Below are 25,988 nucleotides of genomic sequence, written 5' to 3'. Positions count from 1 at the left end.
GGCCGCGCGCCGAGGCCTCGCCCCTGCTGCCAAGGAGCAGATCTGGCCGCGTCTCCTACGTGAGGGCCGAACACCTCGCTCCCCTTGGGACGGCACCCGCCCTGCACACTCACACGGTTTAAAGAACAGTTCCCAGGTTACCTCACACGGGCCATCAGTGACAGGGTTTTAGAGCCCAACGGGATTTTAGGTCGTACATTTACGAAGCGCTCACCACATACTGCTCAAAGGCCACTTTGCGTGTAGCACCTCACTAAGTCCTCATGAAACTGCAGCAGGGGCGCCATGACCTCCTGACTTTTGTCCTTCGTTTGTCCTCACAGCCCTCATTATCACCTGGTTTGGCATCTGTTAAACTGCCGACTCTCGCCGTTTGCAGATAACCCGACACAGCTGCTGGATAAGTGTCCCGTGGGCAGCTGTATCCCCTGCGTAAGTCTGGCACGTCGCAGCTGCTCAGGGAACACGTGAGCGAGCGAGCCGGGCAAGCAGGCGGACGGCAGGTGACTCAGCTGCCCGGCGCACGGTAAACGGTGGTCAGGATGGGAACCCGGGCAGGGCACACGGAAGGACCCTCCCCTGGGCTGCCCGCCACTTGTGCTAACCCCCCGACTTACAGGCGGCTCAGAGAACATACGGACTCGCCCCAAGGAACCACACCAACCAGGAGCGGAGCTGGGTCTGGAACACCAGCTCGCAGATCCCCGGTGCAGTATCTTTCCGTCCCTCGTGGCTCCTGGCAGGAAGGCCTCTCTGGGCCCACGCACAGGGCCAGAAATGTGTGTGGGGACAGGGTGTCCGGGGCCAGCCTGCCTGCCGTGGACTTCTCTCCCCACGGGGCCCTGGCTGCTTCGCTCCCACCCAGAGAGGGGCTGGAGGCTGGCTTTGCTGTAGTTTCAGCTCCTAAAGACCGGGAAGGAGCTTTTTTCAATCAAAGATCTGGATTCTGAGTTAAGTCTCAAGAAAAAAAAGTAAAATGCTCAACTGTTTAAAAGAAACTGCTGAAAATAGGATTTAGCTTTTAAAACTTCTCTCTTGACTTTAGGTTCAACAAAAGAGGTCTTTCGGAGAAGAGGCAGCACAGAACCGTTGATTTACATGTTATCCGGGTTTTCATCACTCCTGCACGTTCACGGAAGAAGAGGAAGTTCCTGCCGAGCAAAGCCACAGGACGCACAAGTGCAGTTACCAGAGACAGGCTGGAAAAGTTGCCCCAGACCCCACGTTCTCTCAGAATGTGCCGAGAGCCGGGAGGTGGGGGGGCTGTGCGGTGGCCTTTCACGGGCACTATTCAAAAGTCCACCCCCCATCACGTGCCCACCCACTCAGTCATCTTCGTGGGCTTGCAAGGGGCGCTTGCTTCTGCCTCACCGGCATCTCCAGGCAGCGAGGCAGGGACTATGTTTGGCCCACTGCCGTGTTCTCAGGACCGAGGAGGGCGCCTGCCACGGAAGGCACCCCGTGTCTACTGTACTGACCAAGCGGGACAGGGCCACCCCTCACTGCGTCCCAGATGTGGCTGAGTGGAGCCCGGGGTGCTGGGGGGTGAAGGAGGCGCACGTGACTCAGGCTGTAGGAGGGACAGCTCCCGGGAAAAGGGAGCCTGATGGCGTGTTTGGAGGTGGCGCAGGGAGAGGAGAAGTCAGAACACACTCAAAGGTGGGGCGGTGGGACCATGGGGTGTGCCATCTGGCCGGACGTGGCAGTGACGCCAGAGAGGAGCACCGGCCAACCCACCGAGGACACCACACCACGATGCCTGTATGCCCACAGAGATGCGATTTTAAAAATCTCAAGGTAAAATTAAAAAATTACTAATTCATTTACTAGTTGGTAGAAAGGCCAGACTTCTTATCAAGGCAACTATGTCTCTCTGTGGATATAAAGCCACCATTCAGATTTCAGTCCTTATAAAAAGGGACGTTCTGGGGAAACGGTAAGGACCACGTTCCTCTGCACTGAGTGCGGATGCAGCCCGTCCCGTGTTTTCACCACATCCTGTCTTGGCCTGGTAATGAGCCCTCGTATGATGGGGGCCACACTCCTTAGGTTCCGTGGGGATTGCGGGGAGAGCCGTGTCTCAGGTGCTCAGGATATATTTGCTGAGCCGAACAGCATATTCTTGGGACACTTGACAAAGCCTTACTTTTCTAGCATAGTTCTTCGTAGTCATTTGGGATGAAACAGACCTCAGAAGTTTCAATTCAGGGATTTTCCAAATGCAGTATTTTGGCTTACTGAGTGGTCAACTTAAAGAACTGGCCCGTGAACGGACTGTGTGCCAGCGAGTCCTTCTCTGTGAGGAGAAAAGTATGCCAAGAAAGAGAAAGGCGCTAACCCGGCAAACTGACGGTCCTCGGAGAGAAACTACAATTCTGTCTCAAGCTGTGGATGGAAACCTTAACTGGAGAACGAAACCAACAAACCATATCCTAATGTTTCACAAAGGGATAAAAACATTCACCAGACCTAAAGGCCATTTCCAATGTCTCCGACTCAGCTGTGGCTGAGATGAGGCCCTGACGTCTGCATCTGCTTTAGAAAGCAGCTGAGCATCCTCTCCTTACCCCATGTAGTCAAGATCAGAGAAGATGAAAGTCTTGTTGATGTCAAAGCCACAGGCGATGATGTCCTTGGCGTTCTCCACGGCGTAGCCGTAGGCCTGGTCCAGGGTCAGGTCTTTCCACAGGTACTTCTCATCATCTGTCATCTGGATGACCAAGGGCACGTTAAACACATCCTGCAGCCACCTAGGACACACCGGGAAAGAAGGCTACCGTCTCGTTTCTCTGTTCTGAATCCGAAGACACAGTCCCTGCTAACGACGTATGGCAAAACTTTCTCGTCTACACAACCGCACAGTGTCATGCTGTGAAATTTGACCACTATGACCGATTAACTTGGAAGGCCCTGCGTTCAGCTTTGTACTGCTTTACATTATTTTGCAGGCTGGCAACTGTTTTAGGAGGTAGGTATTATCACTCCCTTCCTGCAGACGTGGAAATGAAGGCTCAGGGAAGGGACTCTGCCACGGTCACAGGAACAGGGACAGGAGGAAACAGGCTGGCTGACCCCATCACGCCACGCTTTCTAAAGTGACACCAGGAACAAAGTGAACAGAAGCCAGAAAGGCACCAGTCCCCTCACACCTTGTTTGTCTAACGAACACAAACTAGGGCTGCCTTGTCATTCTAGACATGGTTTATAAATAACATTCCTGGTTCACCAATAGAAGTGAAAAAAGGTACCCGATATAATACTTACTTTGTGAAAATAAATGGGATGAGGTGACCTACATGCATTGCTTCGGAAGAGGGGCCCCTGCCCGTATACAGGTAAAACGGCTTCTTATTTTCATAGGCATCAAGGATTTGATTCATATCTCTAAATGAAAAAGGAGAAAAGGAAATAGTGTGATTTTCTGAAATAAAAATTAAGGCACCGATGCTCACTGGGAAATGATAGAGAAAATACAACACAGATAATAGAGTTTGTTATCCTTGGCGCTTATGTTAGAAAAATGACAGGAAATGTCTACTGACATGATTTCTCCTGTGTTTGTTTTAAACGTATGAGACACGCAGGTTTGGAATAAAAGATGCATACAGTTGGGCAGCCAGTGGAGCCCCTTCGGAATTTTCAAATATCAGTGTGCCCACATCATCTGCTTTCCTGGGAATGATGCCAAGCCAGCCCTACACAATCCCTTGTTTAGGACCCCAGCCCTGAGACTCTGGAGACCCAGACAGGGAGGCTGCAGGGCCCTGCACAGTCCTGACTCGGGGCTGGGAGTGAAGAACATGCATGGGGAGTATAGAGGTGAGGTCCCCAGCTGCAGATCTGATTTGGGCTCCCCCAGCCAGGCTGGGACCAAGTGTCTTCATCTGGGAGTCACTGTGGAATCATCGGCCCTCCCCCAGGACTGGGGTCCACAGACAATGCACATGAAGGGTCCTCCCTCCTGATTGTGCAGAATCACCTGGTCATATTGCATTTCCCTGGACCCTACCTTCAGAGAGTCTGACTCAGTGAATCTGGATGGTATCTGGGAATCTGCATTTTTAAAAAGCTCCCTCAGTAACCACCTCATTGGCAGGGTGTGAAACCACTACTCCAGCGTGTGAACGCTCTTCATTTCTGGACAAAGTGTCCCCAAATAAAAGAGGTCTGGCTGGGAGACCCCACGCAAGAATACTCTAAGAAGTGACCCCTCCTCACAGCCCACACCAAGGGTTCACAGCGTCCATCTTCGGGCTCACAGGGTCGTGGGGACTGTTTCTTTGTGCTTAGCTTCTTTTACCTCCAGGAAATGATCATACACGGTTTTTGAAATAAGGAAGGAATTAAAAAAATGTAATTTTGGAAGAAAAGAGTCTTTCTTTGGTTCTCACAATTAACTTTTATGGGCTTAAAGAAGCAAGAAAAAAATGTAGCTGTCCCACGAGCTGTCCTTGAAGTCTCTGAGAGCTCCCCAGGGACTGCCCTGGGGGCCAGGCGCTCTTAAGGAGCACAGGGAATGGACTGAGGCTTGCAAATTGAGCTCAGCTTCGTGAGGATAGTTTCCAGTAGGTGAAGGAGCCCAGGCAAAGCCCACAGTTTGCAGCTTGACAGCATGTGCCACCTCTCCTCTAATCCCCCATTTTGCAGATGATAACGTTAGAGGGGCATTCTCAAACCTGAGAATGGCCAAAAGTTGCAAGTTCCATGCCTCCCCAAGCCAAGAGCCTACAGGGTTACTCACAGAAGTAAACAAGTCATATGGGGAGCGAGAACTGTAAAATGCTAAGTTTTGATTTAAGATCAATAAAACTGGTAAACCTTCAGCGAAAGTGACCAAGGTGGGAAAAAAAGTGCGAAGCCTCTACTAAAGTCAGGAATGGAAGAAGGGACGTTATTACTGACTTCACAGGAATAAAAAGGATTATAAAGGAATGCTAAGAACAATCGTATGGCCACAAATGAGACAACCTTGATGAAAAAGACCAATTCCTAGAGAGAAACTACCAGACTGACTCAAGAAGAAATAGAGAATCTGAACAAATCTAGAACAAGCGAAGAAACTGAACTAGTAATCAAAAAATGACCCACAAAGAGCCCAGGACCAGATGGCCTCATGGCGGATTCTATCAAATATTAAAAAAACAACAATCAACAGCAATCCTTCACAAACTCTTCCAAACAAACTGAAGAGGGAATACTTGCAAACTCATTCTGAGGCCAGGGTTATCTCACACCACAAGCGACAGAAAACTGTAGACCCTTGTGATACAGATGCCAACATCCTCAGCTGCTAGCAGACCAAATCCAGCAACATATAAAAAGGATGATTTATCATGATTAAGTGGGATTTGTCCCAGGAATGCAAAGTTGGTTCCACACACAAAAATCCATCAATGTGATACACCCTATCAATATAAGACATGATCATCTCAGCAGACTCAGAAGAAGAATTTAATAAAATCTGACACCTTTCATGATGAAAATACTCAACAAGCTAAGAAGAGAAGGAAACTTCCTTAACATAATTCAGGGCATAATTCGGGGAAAACCCAGAGCTAAATGTAAAAGTGAAACTTTTGGAGCAAATCTTCATGATCTTGGATTAGGCAACAGTTTCTTAGGACACTAAAAGCAAAGGGAACTGAAAAACAAAATAAACTATTTCATAAAGATGAAAAGTATTGGGTTTCAAAGAACACTCAATAAAGTGAAAAGATACATAATTGGAGTATTTGCAAACCATATATTTGATAAGAAACTAGGATCTGAAATATTATATAAAAAACTCTTGGGGCACCTGGGTGGCTCAGTCGGTTAAGCCTCCGACTTCAGCTCAGGTCACGATCTCACAGTCCGTGAGTTCGAGCCCCGCGTCGGGCTCTGGGCTGATGGCTCAGAGCCTGGAGCCTGCTTCCGATTCTGTGTCTCCCTCTCTCTCTGCCCCTCCCCCGTTCATGCTCTGTCTCTCTCTGTCTCAAAAATAAATAAACGTTAAAAAAAAAATTAAAAAAAAAAACAAAAACAAAAACAAAAACTCTTATAGCTCAGTAATAAAAAGATAACCTAATTAAAAAGTGGGCAAAGGATCAGAATATTCTTCAAAGAATATATAAAAATAGCCAATAAGCACATGAAAGGATGCTCAACATCATTAGTCATTAGGGAAATATAAGTCAAGACACAATGAAAAACCACTTCAGGGGCACCTGGGTGGCTCAGTCGGTTGAGCGTCTGATTCTTGCTATCAGCTCAGGTCGTGACCCCAAGGTCATGGGATTGACCCGCATCAGGCTCCTTGCTGAGCTCAGAGCCTGCCTGGGATTCTCTTTCTCTCCCTTTGCCCCTCCTGCCAGCTCCTGCCTGTGCTCTCTCTCTCTCCCTCTCAAGGAAAAAAAAGAAAGAAAAGATAAAGAAAAACCACTTCCTACCTATGAGCATGACTCTAAAACAAACACAAAATAGAAAACAGTAAGGGTTGGTGAGGATGTGGAGAAACTGGAATCCTTGTTTGTGCACTATTGGTGGGAGTACAAAAATCACAGCCACTGTGGAGATCAGTTTGGCAGATCCTCAGAAAGTTCTAGAACTACCTTATGATGCAATAGTTCTGTTCCCACACACCCTGAGAGAACTGAGAACGTTACGTCCACACAACATACATTCTTTCCAGTGAAAAGAACCCAAATGCCCAGCAAGCGGTGAATGCATAAACAAAATGTTGTGGGGCGAATCTATTCAATGGCACATTATTCAGGTATAAAAGGAGTGAGGCACTAATGTACCCGGCAATACGGAGGAACCTTGAAAACCCTGAAATGGTGGTTGCCGGGGTGGTGGGGGTGGGGGGATGGGGTTTCTTCCTGGGGTGGAGATGTTCTGGAGCTGGTGGTGGTGATGGGTACACAACCTTATGAATATACTAAAGACCACTGAACTGTGTACTTGAAGAAGGTTAATTAAATCTTAAGGTAAAAGCTTTGATTATATTCTGTCCAGAACGAGGGCTGAGTGGGGCCTGGCGTTTTCTGCACACGGAATTTTAAGTGTTCCAGCGGACGGCCGAGTGCCATCCTGCGCGCTCTCCCGTAACCACGAAGTGCAAGCACAACAGAACAGCCCTACCACGGACCATAAATCCCGTGAGCAGAGTTTCAAAAATGAGCTACAAGAACCCTTTTGGAATCTGCCCATTTTCTGATGCAATCTGCGTGGAATTTAGAGTAGGAGGTAGGGATAGTCTGTTCCAGGTACACTCTATCGGTTTCTCTTTTGCCATGACTTACGAGGGAGCCAGTACAATGGCAGGAAGAGGGCGCAGTTTCAGGAAGCCTCTTGCTTATCGCGTGGGAAATGTTAAACTTGGACATATTAATCTTTTATCTTATGACATTTTATGATTTTATAGTGCATAATCTAGTGTGAATCTCATCTGCCGCGTATGTGACCTCCACCTTGTGAAGTGAACAGCTCACAAATGAATAAAGTCAGGGCCCGAGGGGGAGGGGACAGGACACGAACCCACGGCCAGTTACTGACAGGACAGAAGGTGGACCCCAGTCTTCAGACAACTGGCTATCATTTCCCCACATAGCAGGCAGCCTGCAGGAGGGGCCTCCTAATCATGTCTGGAACTAAAGGGAGAGGAGGGTGGGAAGCCCCTGACCTGTGCGAGAAGAAGATGCCTCTGCGCAGGAAGCGGTGTGGTTTCTGCCCGATGGCTCTCTCTATCCGGTTTACCAGCTCTTTGTCAATTTTACTGCTTCCGAACCGAACTGGAAAAAAAAAATGGTAATAAGGAAATGACTATCTTAGGTGGTGTGGGGTTTGGTGATCAGGTATTACCGAAGGGGAAAAGCTGGTGATCGTGTATAATGCTAACGAACTCAGTCCTCTCCAGGATTTTTGCTCCTAGTCCCTACCTCAAACCCAATCAAATGCCCTTCATGTTAACAGTGACAGCTGAGACGACAACCAGCAAAACAGGAAACAAATTACAGAATAAAACGGTGTTTTGTCTGGGATTGGATTTTGATGGGAAACATATCCAGAATTCAGCCTGCCTAGCAACTTTTCACCTCCACCCCCGCCCCCCAGTTGCTAATTACGGGGGACTTTATGTACACTGACAACCATAATCTTAATATTCTTTAGTTGTTGGATTGAACTAGCATCTGTCTACCAGTGAATTTCCCCCCATTGGTAGTCGACACTTAAATTAGGAAAATGGCTTTCAACTTTGATCAAAACATTTTAGTAATGCCCCCTCTCTGGTGATTACCAGTGATCTTGGAATACGGACTTCCCTGAGCAGGAAGCCCTGTGGGGAAGGGCTGGCCAGTGGCGACCTGTCCCCTTGAGGAGTCACCCTTCTTAAGCAGACTTCCAGCTTTTCAGCTCCACAGTCAATACCACTGGAGGAGACTTAGGTGATCCATTTCTGACTTTAAGCATTCAGTGAAAGGTGATTTGAATGACTGCAAAGATGCCATTCCAAAAGACCTTTCCTGAAGTTCTGAATTGCTCAAAAAAAAAGGAGAACGCTTCCACTAACCTATCTATTATAGATCATTATTTTGAAATAAGTTTTACATTGTTATTTCAGTTGAAAAGAATCCTTTGGGAATATAATGCACGACCAAAAGATTTTAGCATCTATTTTTTCTTGCCATTGAAGCTTGACTGGGTTTATAATTCAAGAGAAAAAAACACCAACGAGATCAACTAGTGACCAATGGGATCACTTCTAAAAGTCGGGGACGTACCAATGAGCTTATCATAGTCAATGCCCTTGGCACTGCTGGTCTGTACCGTCCATGGGTCCACAAAATCCTCTTCAGCTTCTGTGGCACCCAGGCCACTATCGTTCCCAGGTGCTGGGTTCCCTGGAGGGCAGTCGGCTTTGTAATCTTCCCCCATGGCGGCTTTGTAGCTCATTTTTAACGATAACAGCATCTGTACTGCAGAATCGATTTCATCCTGGACAAAGGAAATAAGGATGAAACCTAAAAATACTAACATGGCTAACATTTTGCTGAACGTGACTGTCACGTGGCAGGCGCTGTGCTAAATGCCCTCACACACGTTACCTCCTTCAGTCTCAAGACAGACCTCCGAGGCAGGCAGCATCACTGTCACTGTGCTGTTCCAGTAGGACTCTGACCCTCACAGAGGTGAAGGAATCTGCCCATGGACACACGGCAAGTCACGGGCCCAAATATAGTTCACTTCTGCATTGTTCTAGTGGATCTATGTCATCTATGGATTACTACCACAAACACTACCGGATGAATGTGACATGATATACACTGTTATTTACGACATAGTGAATACACTAGGGATTTCTCAAACACCACCGATGCCAGAGAACGTGTGCGGCAAGCTCCCTGGACTGAGCATACGGAATTCTACATCGGACCTTGTTTTTATGTGCCACACAGTTGAGACGAGTATTTGCGGCAGCTTAGATAATGCCACCAAGGATGGTAATGGCAACCCTAGACATCAGGGAAACAGATAAAGGCAAGGAAAAATAGAGGCTTTCAAGTCATAAATTAAGGAGGGATGTAGTGGGAAACAGTTATATTACTGTAGTTTGGAGCCTTATCAAGCTGTCCAAAGTGTTTGCATACTGAGTGCTTTAAATAAGCAGAAGGAAAACAAATGTAGACTACATCCGTGGGTACTCTGGAGATCTATCAAAGCCCTTCTGCTCCAGAAGCCCACACTAGCCACCCATGAAGGCTGGCCTCTGAAAGAGCAGGCCTAATTAGGCAGATTAGTCATGCTATGCCCAGAGCTCTGCTCCTGTAATTGGCCTTGCTGGATTAGATCACAAACAAAGAATATACACAGTCCAATTTGCCTGCCAAGGGAAGTACAAACATTCCTGTTTAGAGTTTACACATAATGTTCCATAAACTGGGTTTCCTGGTGGAGACACCACAACACCAACCTCCATCCAGACGTAACGGTTGCATCAGGAGCAGCCCCGGGGCCACAGAGAACTGACACCTTGGGGAGATTCCGCAGATACAGATTTGAGTTTCAAATTCGGAAACTACCTGAATTCGTTCTTAAAATGAATTAGAACTGTGGGCCGAATAACCCCATGGCTAACCCTTATAGAAGAGACAGGATAATTGCCAGGCTGCATAGGTGAGTACGTTTTACTCATCTCATTCCTGCAGTGCCTAGGTTCAGTGCAACCACATAATGTTTAGCAAGCATGATTTATCGAATTATCTGTGGGAAGGATTAGAGTGCTTTGAAGTACACTGTGGTCAATACCCTTTTATCACCGGCTATGTTGACATTTCATACTCTATCTGCTCGAACTCTGCTTGCAACCCGGAGGCTCTTTGAAAGTCAAACATTCAACCAGTATCCCTGCTCGAGAACTGTCTGCAGTCTGGAGTGGGATTTAAATAGACAGACAAGCCTGCCGTGTGGATTTTCTTGTTTCCTTAATCTAACATGGAACAGAACACTGAAACAAGACTTAAAAGCTGACTTTCTAGGGGAGAAAAAAAAAGACTATACACAACCTGAATATATAAAGCTCCAAGACAGGCAGAACTATCCATGGTGGAGGCCTAGGGTGGAGGGCAGAGGCAGTGGCTGAAGGGGCCTGAGGATGGCTTCCGGGCGCTGCTGTCTGGTTTCCTGATGTGGGCACTGGTTACATAGGTGTGGTCATTTTGTGAAAATTCAGTAAGAGGACTGATTACGATCTCCATACTTTTCTGGTTAAATGGTGCACTTCCAATTAAAAAGTTTACTTAAATTAAGAGGACAGGAAAAACGACTGCTCTCTAGCTTAACCTTTACAATCCAGTGCCATTTCTTTTTTTGTTTTTGATTTAAAATTTTTTTTAAACATTTATTATTGAGAGACAGAGCATGAGCATGGGAAGGGCAGAGAGAGAGAGAGAGAGAGGGAGACACAGAATCGGAAGCAGGCTCCAGGCTCCAGCTGTCAGTGCAGAGCCTGACGCGGGACTCGAACTCACAAACTGTGAGATTATGACCTGAGCCGAAGTCGGGTGCCTAACCGACCGAGCCACCCAGGCGCCCCTGATCCAGTGTCATTCCTCGAGTCCTGCTCAAACTGTTCACGCTCCCAGCCAGTCTCTCTCCAGAGCCCCTGGATTCTGACCTATCCCCCCAGGAAACACCCTGCTTTTTAGTGAACTTGGCTGAAAGCAGGGGGTCTTATCCCCCTGGTACACGGAGGAGAGAAGAATGGTGAGGACCCCAGCCTACACACATGGCAGAGACGGCTGAAGAAAGAACTCCCGGTGCCCTCACTGTATTGGTGCTCCCAAAGTGGCTCAAGTGTTTGCACAAAGTGAATTTCTAAAACATCAGGTGTTCTATCATAACACATTCCGGAGCCAAATTTACTTCTGAGTTTTCCCCATTTTGCTCTGACTTCATTGCGCAACCTCTGATCTCTCTCGTTGGTCAGCTGATGGCTTAAGTCAAAGAACACACTTGGAAGAGTAATTCTAAACGGTGTTAAGTATCGTGTGTTTAATAATGAACACAACTGGAGTCACTAAGAATTACTAACTAAAAACACTTATGAAATGGTATTCATATTTAGTATTAAATAGGTAAAAATTCCACTGCCAAGTTTCCAAAAATGGGTTTAAAGAGTAAATGAACAACATTTGGGTCCTTTATCTATTTCAAGGTTTTTAAAAACAACTTCTTAGCCTCATCCACCAAGTCCTACCTGATGTGTAAACCTCTGTCTGTGAATAACCAACTCCTTGTTTTGACATCACTGTCTTACAGTACCGCTTATTTCTTTTAAGATATAACGGTTTAGGGGCGCCTGGGTGGCGCAGTCGGTTAAGCGTCCGACTTCAGCCAGGTCACGATCTCGCGGTCCGTGAGTTCGAGCCCTGCGTCAGGCTCTGGGCTGATGGCTCAGAGCCTGGAGCCTGTTTCCGATTCTGTGTCTTCCTCTTTCTCTGCCCCTCCCCCGTTCATGCTCTGTCTCTCTCTGTCCCAAAAATAAATAAACGTTGAAAAAAAAAAATTTAAAAAATAAAAAAAAAGATACAACGGTTTATTCGGGGTCCAAAGAGTTGACCACCCTGGTCCACTGCCAGGGTGGGTGGGAGATGGTTGATGCCATCGGTGGAGGACCCAGGAAGCGGTCCTGAAAAGAAGACAACCGGGGCTGGAAGTGACGGACGAGGAAGTCACGGAGATGTAGCAGCTGAGGTTCCTAAGAGTGGAGGCGTCGCGGAAGGAAAGGCAGTGCCTCCGTGCATTAGAGACGCAGACGGAACGGATTACACTCCTGAAACCTCGCAGCAACAGCAGAGAGACCTTTAAGAAAGGCGTAGCCCCGTGAGGACAAAGGCAACAAAAAGAGGGCGTCAGCAACAAGATTTCAGAAACTGCAGAGCTGCTGGATGGACTGGTAGCAGAATGTCGTGAAAACACTGGAATTATGCCGCTGGGGAGTCCCGGGGCTGGGGGCTGGGGCATCAGTGGAAGTGAGGGGGAAAGTGGGTTCTAAAAACAGGAGCACAGGTTGAAAGTCTGTTTAAGAAACAGCTGGTCGGCTCTCTGCCCGCCCCCCCGCCCCCCTGCCCCCCCCCCCCCCCCCCCACACACACACAGAGGCTCTGTGCCAGGGAGGTGGAGTTAGAAGTATCTAGATCAGGGGCACACGGCATTGAACAGGGAAGTTCAGGGACAGCCACACAGCCCAGCCCCTCTGTCCTCAGAGGATATCAGGAAAACCATCACCAAGATCTCCGACATAAAAGGTCACTTACCGTACCTAGGAAACAAGAACGGGCTGCTATAAGGAAAGGAACATTCGAAAAGCAAATGAGCTCGTGGAAGTTAAAAACGACAGGATAAACGAAACACGATAGGAGGATTAAGAGTCGAGGAGGGAGTGCCTGGCTGGCTCAGTCGGTGGAACATGAGACTCTTGATTTCAGGGTTGAGTTCAAACCCCACGTTGGGTGTGGAGCCCACTCAAAGGGACAAAAAAAGGAAACATAAGAAGTTAAGGAAATATATCTGAAAGAACAGCAACAAGAAAACAAAATGGAAAGGAAAAGTTAAAAAATAAAATAAAAACAAAAACAAAAACAGAGGGGGCCAGCTTCTGGGAAAAAAAGACCCACAGAGAACAGAGAAAACAGGAGAGAAGAAATCAAAGAAATAATAGAATTTCTGAGAATTAAGGGTCCTCCTTTTTTTTTTTTTTTAAGTTTATTTATTTTTGAGAGAGAGAGAGCGAGAGAGAGTGTGAGCACACACACAAGAGTGCATGGCAAGCCCAGTGATGCCCAGGAGGGGCTCAAGCCAACGAACCACGAGAGTATGCCCTGAGCCCAAATTGGACGCTTAACTGACTGAGCCACCCAGGCGCCCTGAGAATTAAGGGTCTTGAGTTTCTAGTTATAATAGACAAAATAAAGGTACTTTTAGACATGCAAGTCCTCCCAAATTACTTCTTTAGCACTAATTTTTTCAGAAAACTACCGGAGGATTTGCTCTGTCAAGACAGAGTAAACAAAGGAGGAGTAAGACACAGGATCAGGAAACAGGGAGCCCACAGGGGGAGGGAAGGGAGAGACAGTTTTTCAAGAAGATGAGCTACACACTGGCTGGTGTGAGTGCCCTGGGAGGAGACTCACCCGGCTGGAGGGGGCCCGGAGCCCCATTACCATTAGTACACAAGACAGAGCAAACAGGAATCAGGACAAACATCAACTCTGGGGCAGGAAAGGCAAGGCACCTGGAGTATACTCAGTGGGTCAGCTGCCAGCAGCACTTATGTGGTCAGAAGAGCATCGATGCTGACACTGACTGACATGCGCGGGACAGCAGAGGGATGGGAGGTGCTGATGGAGGCGCTAACTCCCCTCACCCACACCTGAATATCAACAAGAAGCAATGTAAAAGTGTGATTTTTAGAGAAATGGGGGGTACATATCAAAGAATCCGCTCAAAGAACTGAAATGCTTGTTTCTGGGAAAAGAAAATGGGAACAGGAAAGGTGGAGGACTGCTGAATTTCAGAGGCTTTTGTTTAGACCACACGCACGTCAATAACGGAGAAAATAAATTCATAGTCAAAAGACCTCAGTTATTGAGGGAACAGAGTCTTGGGAACAGTCTGCTCCCGGGAAACATAACCCTAGACTTGGCCCAGATGCATGTGCAGCGAACCCGACAAATCCCATACCTGTGGTGCCTTTCCAGCTTTGAGGGACCGCACGAGCTCCCCCTGAGCAGCTATCCTGTTGAACAGTTCCAGAGGGGAGGCACACCCCTGTTCGCCGTTGGGCACGTCCGCCATCTTCCAGGACCTAGGTCTCTAGCTGGCTAGGGCGTCGGAAGATTTGCTCGGTGGTCCAGACAAAACTGTGGGGGGCGAGGGGGAGAAGACCGATTAACCAACCACCGCAGCTGTTTTACCCCTCGTGCATCTACCTAGTCCTTCGCCTTTCCAACAAGGATGGAGGAGTTACAAGAAAGGGCATGGGGAAAACAGTGGTGATAAAGGCATCGGCAGGAATTTGGGGCCATGAAGGAGAAAAGAGGAAGAGCAAGTGCAGTGATGAGGACTGACGGAGGGGCTGGGAGTTCAGGGCAGCAAAGGAGGGCCCCTAACTAAGCATGTGAGCCTCACCCGGTGCCCAGCGCACAGGAAGGACGCATGTTTGTTCAGGGAGCAAACACCAAAGTGTTTTAACAAACCTAAGTCCACTAGAGCTAAAAACATTTGGCAAACTGCTATTTACTCTTTATCTTAATTGTGCCGGGGATGAGTTTCCAGGCCTTTGCAGCCACAACCAACATACGGCTGAACAAACGGCTTTCTCTGCCAGCCAGCTGCTCTGTTCTCAGCTGAAGCAAGGTGGGGTGGAGGGCAGGGCCTTATCTGTCCCGGGCTCCAAACAGGGAAAAAACTATACATAGCCCGACCATTCTACGTGCTGACTAACTTCACTGTAGACCTCTGAAGAAGGTGTACCGGCACCTTTTAGTAGTTATTATTTTCTGTTAACCTTGAAAAAGGTGGGACACAAGGCAGGCCACCCAGTGTTGCCTTGGAGCAGAGACCAGCCACAGTCAGTCCCCTTTTGGGTCAGTGTCCGCTTCCTCATCTGTCAAGTGGCACCATCAGGAACCTCTCCACCTACCTTGAGGGCTGCTCTCAAGAAGAAATGAGGAAAAACCAGCTGGTAGCCTTTCGTAAACTAAAACAAGATATACACCTATCACGAGTGCTGTCGTCAGGGTTCCGGGGCTCGGCCGAACCCCAGCTCCATCTATGACTTGCAGCTGTACCTTGAGTGAGGACAGGACAATGACAATGGGCTGTGCCAGAGCAGCTAACTTCCGGCACCTCCGTACCTGCTACTTTTCTGAGCACCTTATACACATACGCTTGCGGAAGCTTCACGGCAATCCTGTGAGACAGATCTGTTGTCTCCATTTTACGGATGAGCCAACCGAGGCACAGAGAGGTTATAAAACTTCCCCGAGATAACACGAGCAGTAGAGACGGGACAGAAGCTCAAGCAGCTGCAGCTTACACCCTCCAAAGCTGTCCTACACGTTCCCTGACTGCGAGGAGTCTCAGCTTCTCGACCGTGAGGTGCGGCTGACGGTAACACTACCTGCAGGACTGGTGTGTGGATGGAGTGTGACAGTGTGGGTTAACAGACAGTCCAGGACAGCATTAGCCCCGTGGCAGAGGTTCAATAAATGACTATTTTGTGTCTGTTTACGTTTTTTTCTATTAACTCTCTGAACCAAACACACAAACTTGAGGGGTAATTTTTTTTTTTTTTTTAAGTAAGCTTCACGCCCAGCATGGAGCCCAACGCAGGGCTTGAACTCACAACCCTGAGATCAAGACCCAAGCTGAGAGCAGGCCAAATGCTTAACCGGCTGAGCCACCCAATAAACACTACTTGTGGGGTTCAAATTCACGACCCCACGATTAAGAGTTGCATGCTCTACCAACTGCGCCAGCCAGGTGCCTCAAGGGGTTATTTATTTATTTATTAATATTTATTTATTTTTGAGAGAGAGAGAGAGAGAGAGGGAGAGAGAGAGAGAGACGGAGCATAAGCAGGGGAGGGGCAGAGAGAGAGGGAGACGCAGAATCCGAAGCAGGCTCCAGGCTCTGAGCTGTCAGCACAGAATCCGATGTGGGGCTCGAATCCACGAACCTTGAGATCATGACCTCAGCCAAAGTTGGATGCTTGACCGACTGAGCCACCCAGGCGCCCCAGGGGTAATTTATTTTTTATCAATTTGTTAAATGTTTACTTAAGAAGTATATAAATTTTAACTAGGCCAATTTTTATATAAGTCAATGAAACTGTAATACTGAAACCAGGATGAGACAATAGTCAGTTTCTTTTCCCCCCTTGCTGAGAATCACCTCAATTCCCAGAAAAGGAAGTCGGGTGAAAATGATTGTTTCAGATAACAAAGCCCCAGTTTAGGGAAGCCTATAAAAAAGATAAGAAATGCGGAAGAGCCTCTGGGGAGCACCTGTGAGGACAAACACTGAGGCTCGTATCAAATAACAATCAAAGGGATGAAAACCACTTCTAGCCACAAATGGCCAAACATCACATCCCATGGCATAGTATATGCTCTGCATTAGCAGATGAGAGGCTGATGGCCCAGGGAAGTTAGAACCAGCCCCTGAGGTTCCACTGCCAGGATAGCTAAGCCGGGACCTGATGCCAAAGCTCCTCTAAGCCGTGTGCTCTCTCAGAATTCCAGCCGCTCCCCCTGCCTGGAATGTGATAACCTCCTCTTCATGCACACTTCCTGTTATCTTACTAACTCAGACCTCAGCTCTTTTCAGCAGCCCTTCCTGACTCCTGCGCCTCTGGGGCCAAGCTGATCCCTCTGTCGTCGGTGGTCCCCAATCATTTTGTTAGTAACTCTACCAGGGCACTCACACCGCATTTACTTATTCACGTCTTCTCCACTAGACAGTGAAAGCAGGCACCGGGCTTTCTCTTCCATGTGCTTCTAGTGCCTCATATGCAGCAGTTTATCAGCATTTATTGAATTAATCAGTCTCATCAGTCACCCAGTTCAATCTTCACCGTAAGGTTTACATCCTTATGTTATCTTCACAAGTGCTTTTCCCACTTTAAGGTAGACTTCCCCCATGTGGACTTTAAACAGCCTCATTTTTTTTTTTTTAAATATGCCACTTTGGCAAATTGACTATTTAAAAAAATTTTTTTTAACATTTATTTATTTTTGAGAGTCAGAGAGAGACAGAGCGTGAGTGGGGGAGGGGCAGAGAGAGAGGGAGACACAGAATCAGAAGCAGGCTCCAGGCTCTGAGCTGTTAGCACAGAGCCCGATGCGGGACTCGAACTCACGAACCATGAGATCACGACCTGAGCCGAAGTCAGATGCTTAACCACTGAGCCACCCAGGCGCCCCTAAACAGCCTCATTTTTAGCATCCTATCATGGAGCTGAGCCTGCCAGGATTTGGGAAGGGCCAGGCTGATGGCATGGCACCTACTCCAGGTTTCACACTCCCAGTTTGGTTTCTTTCCCCACTACTAACATCCGCCTACCATCCTGGTCACCCTCTTCGGAATTCCCTTTGCTTTATCCCGGTCCTTCCAAACCCATGGTGTCTGCCATAAAAGGAAACTGGTGACAGCAGTAAGGTTCTAAAGTCTGTGGGTAGGGCTAAAAGCAAGTACAGATCAGAATTACCCCTAAAAAATTCCTAAGGAAAGCACCAGGTAGGACAACAGGGTGAGGCCTGGACAGATAATCTCCCCGCTACAATGGAGCAGATTACTGTAGAGAATCAGGTAGATGAATGGAGTCTGTGCTTAGGGTCCATAATGTAGGGAAAAATATGTCTTTCCATAACAAAATTCCATCTGAGAGAAGCACACGGGAGCTAAATCTGATGAGACAACGGCAGATGAGGTCTCCCCGCTCTTGTGATGGGGAGGCAGACAGTGCATGGGAACCACCCACACGATAAACTGTGCGTGTGTGTATGATGCAACCTCAGTGATGAGACAACAGAACAAAACCTCTTCTGTTTCAGGCACCCACCCAGCTACCACCGTCTCATGTGCACGCTGTCCTTTTCTCTCACGTCTAGTTGACATGATCTAGAATGAAGTTTAACTTTGGAGGTTTTTACCCCAGAGTTCAGCATGCCTGAAATGACATGCACGCTAGCATATGCGTGGTTTTCAGCAGAGCAATCAGGTTCCAGAGTATCCAGGTTACTTCTACAACGGGGTCTGAGATGCCAAAAGCGTACAGACAACTGTCTTGGTGTTTACTGCTTAAACTGCAAGGAGGGCTTTGAATCTTTGTATGTATATATAGAGAGAGCGAGAGGTGGGTGGGGGAGAGAGGGGCAGAGGGAGAGAGAAAATCTTAAGCAGGCTCCAGGCTCATCACAGAGCCTGACTCGGGGCTCGATCCCATGACCTGATTGTGACCTGAGCCGAAATCAAAAGTGAAACGCTCAAACAACTGAGCCACCCAGGCAGCCTTGAATCTTTCTTAAGGAGAGTTGTTTTATCTGCTTAACAAATCCTACGATCTAAAGCAAAGAAACAAAGCTATCATCTGTCGAGTAACCTATCATCTCCTCCGAAAAAAGTATTGGGACTGGAAAGAGCAGAACTGCATACTCCATAGCAGACCACAGTGCACCTTTAAAGAAAAAGTCAAGAGCTCTTAAAAATTAATTCTCAATTCCTCTTTTTAGAGAACTTGAATCTTGCGTTCATTTTGACAGGTTCCGTTGTTCCGGAGGGGCATAACAGGCACCTGAGGAAACTGGCTGCTTTTGGGGTGAGGAACAGAAAGTGATAGAACTCTTTAACTGAAAAACAGGACTTGGGCCATAATGAAATCATCTCGCGGAGGATCAGAACACTCTGCAGTCTGGGGAAAGGGGGCACAAACACAGCCAATTCTAGAGCAGCCGGGAAGAGCAGACGACCCAGGAGTTTCTGGATGGCTGGAATACCACCAGGAGGTGGGTTGCCATCCCTCACATCCTGGCCCCGGAGTGTGGGTGACAACAGCTTTGTTGTTCCCAGAGGACAGGAAAGTGACCGGTAGAGCAAGGAGTTCTTTAACACTTGGAACCCTGGGACAGATTATGTGCACCTTTTCTTTGTTAAATGCGGGGAAGAGAGGTAATTTCCCCCTTCAAATGATAAAATGTACGTGATCTTCAAATCTCCCCTTCAAATAAAACGTACGTGACGCAAAGAAGACGTCAACATACAAGAAGCCGGCCGAAGATAACTGGTGTGTCACAATGAGAATGCTGACACGTTAGGGTACCGACGGTGTAAGGAGTCCTCGTCAGTGAGACACAGGACAGCCAACACAGAAGTGTGGCAAGTCAAGCTATAAATCCAAACAGGCAACTGCTCCCCCGAGATCTCCATCCCCTGGGGAAGCCGTGAACCACATGAACTTGGGTCAACGGGATGAAATACGATGCACGCTCGATACGCCCTGATTCTGGGAGAGACCACTCCTCACCTCCCCTGCCCCGCCCCAGCCCAGGTTTCCAGCACTTTGGTAAAAGGCTGGCAAAAAATACCAATAAGCTCCAAGCCTGGCAAAGATGGCAATACATACCCAGGTTGTGGGAGACACTGCAGAGGTGGCCACTGGTCACGCCGGGCAGTTGAGGAGCTGAGACTGCCCTGTACAGCCAGCGGTCTTCTTTAATAGTCTTCCCCTGTTTCTTTCAGTTTCCTTTTTAGTAAAAGGCTCTTCTCTGTTTGTTTTTTTTTTTTTTTTCCTGTTTACCCCACTCTTCAGCTATTTGCACGTAGGGTTTTTTTTTTTTTTTAAAGAAATCACTCAGTTTCTCGGAAACACTTGAGATTCTTGACCAACCTCTTTGAGGAGACTGTCCAATCAGGGGTGGGCGGGGTGGGTGGGGACCAATGAAACCCTCTTGAGAAACGAGTCGTTAGCCGGTCATTGCATCAGCCACCCCATACATTCCCTAGACTGGCCTCCGTATAACCTCTCCACCCTCTTCCTCTTCCCCACCCAAGCATCAGTGTGAGTAAGTGTTATGTGTAGCCGTGGAGAGGCCGAACGGCGACTGTGCCTTCCCTGCAGGTGTTCACTGAGGCAGCGCAATGCAGTGGAAAGATCATGAGTTCTGGGGTCAGACGGGCCTGGGTTTCAATCCCAGCTCGGGCATCTCAACACCTTGGGCAAGTCACATTACCTCTCTGCTTCATCCTCGGTTTCCTCATCTGTGAAATGGGCATAAAGAAGCCTCCTAACTTTACCGTGGAGGGGACTAAGTACGATATCAGAGGCAAAGCCCCCGGCACGTGGCAGAGCCCCGTTAAAAGTGGGGGCTTCTCGCCATGGGGAAAGGGAAGAGGTAGGAGACGATGCAGGGTCGGTGCCGGCAGGAGTGGGCGACAGACGGGGACGCCGGCGCTGGGAGGAAGGGGGCGAGGGGCGCCGTGCCAGCCTCCGCGCCCCTCGTGGTGCCAGAACCCGGCGGGCAGCGAGCCGGGCTCTGAGGAGGATACTCCGGGCCCTCGCCTGCAGGCGGCTCCGGGAGGGCCAGGTCTTCCGGCACCGCCCCGGCCTCCCGCCCTCCCTCATCCCCTCACTTACCGGCCCAGCCGGGCCCTTCAGCACCGCCGGCTCAGCCACGGACGGCCTGGGCGTCCTTGGAAACTCCTTCCGGCCGGAACCACTTCCGGCCAGGCTGCACCCTCATTGGCTGTTCGCGCGGGGGCAGGGCGGAGGCCGCGGGTGATTGGTTGGAGGCCCCGGCACCAGCGGAACGCGACTGGGCTGCGGTGTGCCGGCGGGACTGCCTCCGGGAGGACCGAGCGCTTCCGGTGCGTGTGGTGAGCGGCGGGCCCGGGGGCGGGAGGGGGCTGGAACCCCGCAGCGGCGGCGGCGGCGGCGGTCGGAGAGCACCACACCCCTCAGCGCGGGCCTTTCTCCGTCCCTCGCCCGTCCTTCATCGCCGCTGCCTTCCGGATGCGCGGTGCTCTGGACCAGCCTCACCTCCAGCTCTTGACAGCTCGGCTAACTTCTATTCATCCTTCAAAACCCATCTCTGGTCGTATCTTCTTTGTTGCCTTCCTCGGTCTGTAGCCTCCGGCGCAGGATCCGTGTTGTGTGTTTAATCGCTGTACACACCAGACCCAACATAAGGCTTGGCACAGAGTAGGTAATCAGGATATGTTTGTTGAAGGAGAATATCCTATTTCTTTTACTTTTCTCTGTGCCCCCCTCCCACCGGGTTGCATTTCACAAATATTTCTAGTTGCTGGGGATCAAACAGTGAACAAAACACAAGGAGTCTTGTCCTCGTGGAGCTGACGTGCTAGTGACTCTCAGGGCCACTCCCCCGTTTTGTAGCCTCCTTTCTCCAATGCTCTTACCTTTCTCCCTGTACCTCTTTGTCTTAGTTGAACGTCCCCACACCGTGAAATATTTTCCCTTTTTTTCCCCATTTGCCTTAGAAACAAAAAAGGCAGCACTTCCCCCCCCCCTAAAGTTTCTGTTGTTCCTGATGTTTCCCATTCTTTTTCACTTTTGCATGTTTTTCTTGAATCACCCTTGCCTCCTTCTCTGTTGCCCCATTTGATTAGTTTTGCTGTTTCATTCTCCAGTGCTTCTCACCACCTCTGTTCCCTCACCTCCTCCAGAGCATTAATCGCTCGGATGTCACCGTTTGTCTTAGGTCTGCCTCGGCCACCCTAGAGGAAACTGCAGCCCCAAGCTCACCGCCACCTGTACTGTCCTGTTTTACTTTTCTCCTTAGGATTTCGTACTACGTCACACCCTGTATTTCACCTGATTATGGTCTGTCTCTCCCGCCGGCATGTGAGCATGGTGAGCACGGGGCATCCTTCACTGTGTCGCTTGCTACGGTGTGCTTGGGGTGGGGCTTGGTGAGTAGCGCATGCTCCATCAATATCGAATAAATGAACGACGCGTCCACGAAGCAGGTAGTGTTGGGAGCCTTATCATCCACCCTTCTGCATTCATTCAGTCCTTGCTGCCTTGCCTTGTTAGGAAGTGGGCTAATGGGCCCCAGCCCCACTACTCTCTGATCTGTTGCCGTAGACCTCTTTTGAAATTCCAGCCATCGGCCTCTCTTTTCTTTAAGTTGACCGCTGCAGAAAACTAGGTGGGCGGGATTCCATCTCACGGCTGGGCACAGACACCCTGCTGGTGGGAACCTGGTGGGTTCCCTGTGACAGGAAGGAATGGCATGCTGTGGTGTGTGGTGCTGTGCACAGGAGCCGAGACAGGTGAGAGGTCTCATCAGGATGGGCCTCAGGACCAGGCTAAGTATGTAGAGAGCAGAAATGCCAAGTTGTTTGCAGAGCACAGTCCGTTAGTTTATAGTTAGTCCTTTACATTAGTTCTGCTTGAGATACGCTGGCCAGTTATAGAAGTTTTATTTTACCTGCCTAGATTGGGCTGCAGGTGGAGGTGCAAGTTTTGGAGGAGGTAGACTACAGACATTTGTTGAATGAAGACGTAGCGTGTTAGGCAGTGGGACCCTTCAGGTGATGGGTACCCTTTGGTACCCACCGCCCAGGGAAAGAGCTGGTGGTAGGCTGTCTGGAGTGGCTTAACAGAGGACCCAGAGGGAATCTCTGGTGCTGACCTGACCCCATGTGTGGGAGTAGGTGTTCAGCGTGGTACAGTAAGGTAGGGCAGGGTGGGGCGTTCTTGGAAGTTGGCGGGTTGCCAAGTTTTAGCGCTGCTCCACTGCGCCATCTGCTGTCCTGGATGTGCTGGGCATCCCTGTCTTCCTCCTGACTGTGCTTCGTCTTAAAAGCACTGAATGGGGCAGAGAAAGACAGATACCCTATGTTTTCACTCACATGTGGATCCTGAGAAACTTAACAGCAGACCATGGGGGAGGGGAAGGGGGGAAAAAGTTACAGAGAGGGAAGGAGGCAAACCATAAGAGACTCTTAAATACTGAGAACAAACTGAGGGTTGATGGGGGTTGAGGGAGAGGGGAAAGTGGGTGATGGACATTGAGGAGGGCACCTGTTGGGATGAGCACTGGGTGTTGTATGGAAACCAATTGGACAATAAATTATACTTAATATATATAAAAAAACATTCAATGCGACTCCAGACTGAAGTACTTCTTTCTAGAAACTAGGTGGCAGAAATTTATTGTGTATGATGGCTCAGAATTTCAGGAAGAATCTTTTAAAGAATTTTTTAAAAGTTTATTTGTTTATTTAGAGAGCGTGCACGCTTAAGTCGGGGAGGGGCAGAGAGAGAGGGAGACGGAATCACAAGCAGGCTCTGCGCTGTCAGCTCGGAGCCTGATGTGGGGCTCAGACTCACGGACTGCGAGATCATGACTGAGCTCAAGCGAGGTGCTTAACTGACTGAGCCACCCAGGTGTCCCAGGAAGGATCTTTTAGAAAGGGGAGATTCACTGCTGTGTCAGTGTGTGTCTGGAGTGAAATTGGGGGACTCAGACCACACCTTCAAAACTGGGGGGGATTGGTTGCTTGGACACCCTAGTCTTGTGTTGTGGGTCTGTCTCCCCAGCTGGCTTGTTGTTGAGACAGGATATCTAGGCAGTGGGGGGCGAGAGTAAAGGAGGGACTGGAGCACAAGGGGTGGAGGAAGGTACGGGTGACATGCTTTTCCCACTTGGTGGGTTCTGGACCTCTTCCCATTTCAGTATTTTCAGACCTACCCTCAAAGGCCCAAATTGATCTTATGAAAGACATCTTAAAGTCCTGAATCTTTCTGTACAGGCAGCCTGTCTCCATTTAGTCGGGTCCTCTTTTACGTCTTTCAATAAAGTTTTAGTTTTCTTCCTATAGATCTTGCTAATTTTTTGCTAAAGTTATTCCCAGGTATTCCAGTCTTCATTTGAAAAAACAATATATATCTTCTCGTTATGCCTGGTATGTAGAAAAGCCCTCATTTAAAAAAATGTTTTTTGATTTATTTATCTTTTTTAATGTTTATTTTGAGAGGTGGGGGCGTGAGCAGGGGAGGGGCAGAGAGAGAGAGGGAGACACAGAATCCGAAGCAGGCTCCAGGCTCCAAGCTGTCAGCACACAGCCCGACGTGAGGCTCGAACTCACGAACCGTGAGATCATGACCTGAACCCCAGTCGGATACTTAACCGACTGAGCCACCCTGGTGACCCCCAAAAGCCCTCATTTTTTAATGTGTTTCTTCCTAGAGTTTTCCAATCATGGGTTTGCTAGGTGGCATGTTTTCTTTTAATTACGTGTGGTGGTAAATATTCTTCCATGCGTATTTTCTGACATTTGACTTTTTTGGTCTTAGGTAGTTTGTCCTCCAACGATAGCAAGAAACTGTGTCTTCAATGGCCTCATTGGTGGCTTATGATGACTCAGAGTCAGAGGCTGAGACTGAACCTGCGGAAAGTTTTAATGCTGCCGGCCAGGTGAAGGACACCTCTGATGTGGTCAAACCTCGTGGGCAGGATTTTGCATCAGAAGCCCCAGGTGTGACAGAAGGGGCAGCACTGCCCACAAAGCACGGTTCTCATGAAGACCCAGCTGGCCATCGTCTCCCCCTGGTTCGGCTCTGGAGAAGTGACCCAGGATCTTGCCCCAGCCAGAGGCTACAGTGGCCCAGAACAGAGCCTGAAGCCACCTTCCCCACAGGCAAGCCTCCTCGACCTTCCCTGTGGACCAGCCACGTTCCAGCTGGCCATGTGCCCCTGGCAGCTGCCCGCTTTAAGCAGGTGAGACTCTCCTGGGGAACTTACGACTCCCCCAAGCCATCGTCCTGTGCCCAAACCAAATCTGAAACCCCAGGTAAAAATGGCAACTCTCTTCAGAGGAAAAGGTGTGAGGACTGTGTCGTGCCCTACACCCCCAAAAGATTAAGACAGTCGCAGGCATTAAGCACAGAAACAGGCGAGAGTAAAGATACGGAGGCACAGGGTCCCTCTGTGGGGCGTGCCCCGGCCCCTCTCTGTGTGGCCCCCAGAGTGTCCGAGTTTATTGAGCCATACTTGGACAGTCCGTATCGAGAAACCACGATTCCCAGGAAAGTGCTTTTCCACCTGAGAAGCCACAGGGGCCCCGTCAACAGCATTCAGTGGTGTCCAGTCTTCGCCAAGAGTCACATGCTTCTCTCAGCTTCCATGGATAAAACCTTCAAGGTAAGACTTGAGTGATCCCCCTTCTTCAGGGGCTCTTGGGAGTAAGCTGCCGGGGTATTTTGTTCTTCACGACAGTGAGGTAGGGGTGCTGCACGTTTCTGTGGGGAAATTTGTATAACTCTCTCTGTCATGTTTGAAAGTGTGTTCTCGGTGGCCCACCTTGGATTGCAGGTTCGTTTTGTCTGCTCTTCCCCGATGCCGCCTCGCCGAGGGCACCAGAGGGTACTAGTCCTTGTCCCTTGTGGGGACACTGAGGACGCGCAGGCACGCTGGAGCCCTGGGTGGGTGAGGTCGCTGAGCGAGGCCGTCAGAGTTTCGGAAAGCAGGCCCAGGACGAGTCCCGGGCTCCTGTGAACCACGTTGAGTGTTGAGCCTCGCCAGCTCCGTGCCAGGCGCCGTGCTGGTCCCTGGCCTCGTGGTAGAGGCCGTGGACGAGGGGAGAGGCTCTCCCAGCCCTCGGCTCTGGAGTGTAAGGACCAAACTCTCAGTGGGATGCGAGTGCTTTGTGAACCCGCCGGGAGGGACAGCAGCCCGGTCTTGGGGGGCTTGGTGAAGGCTTCCAGAAGGAGGGGAAGGTTCATGTGGTGAAGGGGGTGAGATGCAGCAGAAGGATGTCTTTGGCTGTAAGCATGGAAGTCTTGAGGGGCCTGGTGGGGGTGAGGGTCCTGAGGTTAGGGAAGCGGGCAGGGGCCGGACCAGGGGATGGTTGCAGATGCCGTGGAGGACCTCCAGGTTCCACAGAAACTCTTTTTCCTCGTTGTTACCTATTGTATTGTA

At 49.3% G+C, this 25,988-nt stretch overlaps 2 protein-coding genes and 1 long non-coding RNA gene across 11 annotated transcripts in view; 1 reads left to right on the top strand and 2 right to left on the bottom strand.

Moving 5' to 3' along the window:
• WARS1 (tryptophanyl-tRNA synthetase 1) overlaps positions 1–20,804 on the bottom strand; it is a 31,861-nt gene extending 11,057 nt beyond the window's left edge. The window contains exons 1-6 of one of the 2 annotated variants that reach the window (XM_025919360.2): positions 20,678–20,804; positions 14,224–14,402; positions 8,763–8,976; positions 7,664–7,772; positions 3,265–3,384; positions 2,568–2,750 (exon numbers count right to left, since the gene is read on the bottom strand). In XM_025919360.2, the coding sequence (XP_025775145.1) occupies positions 2,568–2,750; positions 3,265–3,384; positions 7,664–7,772; positions 8,763–8,976; positions 14,224–14,337 (740 nt within the window). In that variant the 5' untranslated portion in view covers positions 14,338–14,402; positions 20,678–20,804. Of the gene's footprint in view, positions 1–2,567; positions 2,751–3,264; positions 3,385–7,663; positions 7,773–8,762; positions 8,977–14,223; positions 14,403–19,666; positions 19,832–20,677 lie in introns of those variants that run through there. The other variant, XM_086708820.1, reaches the window with a different exon arrangement.
• On the bottom strand, positions 12,064–14,217 carry LOC147579706 (uncharacterized). 2 transcript variants are annotated; one of them, XR_015252037.1, is made up of 3 exons: positions 13,775–14,217; positions 12,798–12,823; positions 12,064–12,342 (listed from the first exon to the last, which is right to left on the bottom strand). It is a non-coding gene; the product is annotated as an uncharacterized LOC147579706 (long non-coding RNA). The 2 variants fall into 2 exon arrangements; XR_015252036.1 differs by lacking the exon at positions 13,775–14,217 and having other exon boundaries at positions 12,798–13,269.
• WDR25 (WD repeat domain 25) overlaps positions 20,655–25,988 on the top strand; it is a 141,923-nt gene continuing 136,589 nt past the window's right edge. Inside the window, exons 1-3 of one of the 7 annotated variants that reach the window (XM_086708810.1) lie at positions 20,943–21,241; positions 21,843–21,913; positions 24,365–25,211. In XM_086708810.1, the coding sequence (XP_086564936.1) occupies positions 24,405–25,211 (807 nt within the window). In that variant the 5' untranslated portion in view covers positions 20,943–21,241; positions 21,843–21,913; positions 24,365–24,404. Of the gene's footprint in view, positions 20,917–20,942; positions 21,246–21,761; positions 21,914–24,364; positions 25,212–25,988 lie in introns of those variants that run through there. The other 6 variants (XM_086708808.1, XM_086708811.1, XM_086708813.1 and 3 more) reach the window with 6 other exon arrangements.

The sequence above is a fragment of the Puma concolor genome, chromosome B3, assembly GCF_028749965.1.
Source record: "Puma concolor isolate L17-30 chromosome B3, mPumCon1.1.hap2, whole genome shotgun sequence".
In the NCBI taxonomy this organism is placed as follows: Eukaryota; Metazoa; Chordata; class Mammalia; order Carnivora; family Felidae; genus Puma; species Puma concolor.
The sequence above is the reverse complement of the archived record's forward strand: the minus strand, read 5'-3'. Positions and strand labels throughout refer to the sequence as shown.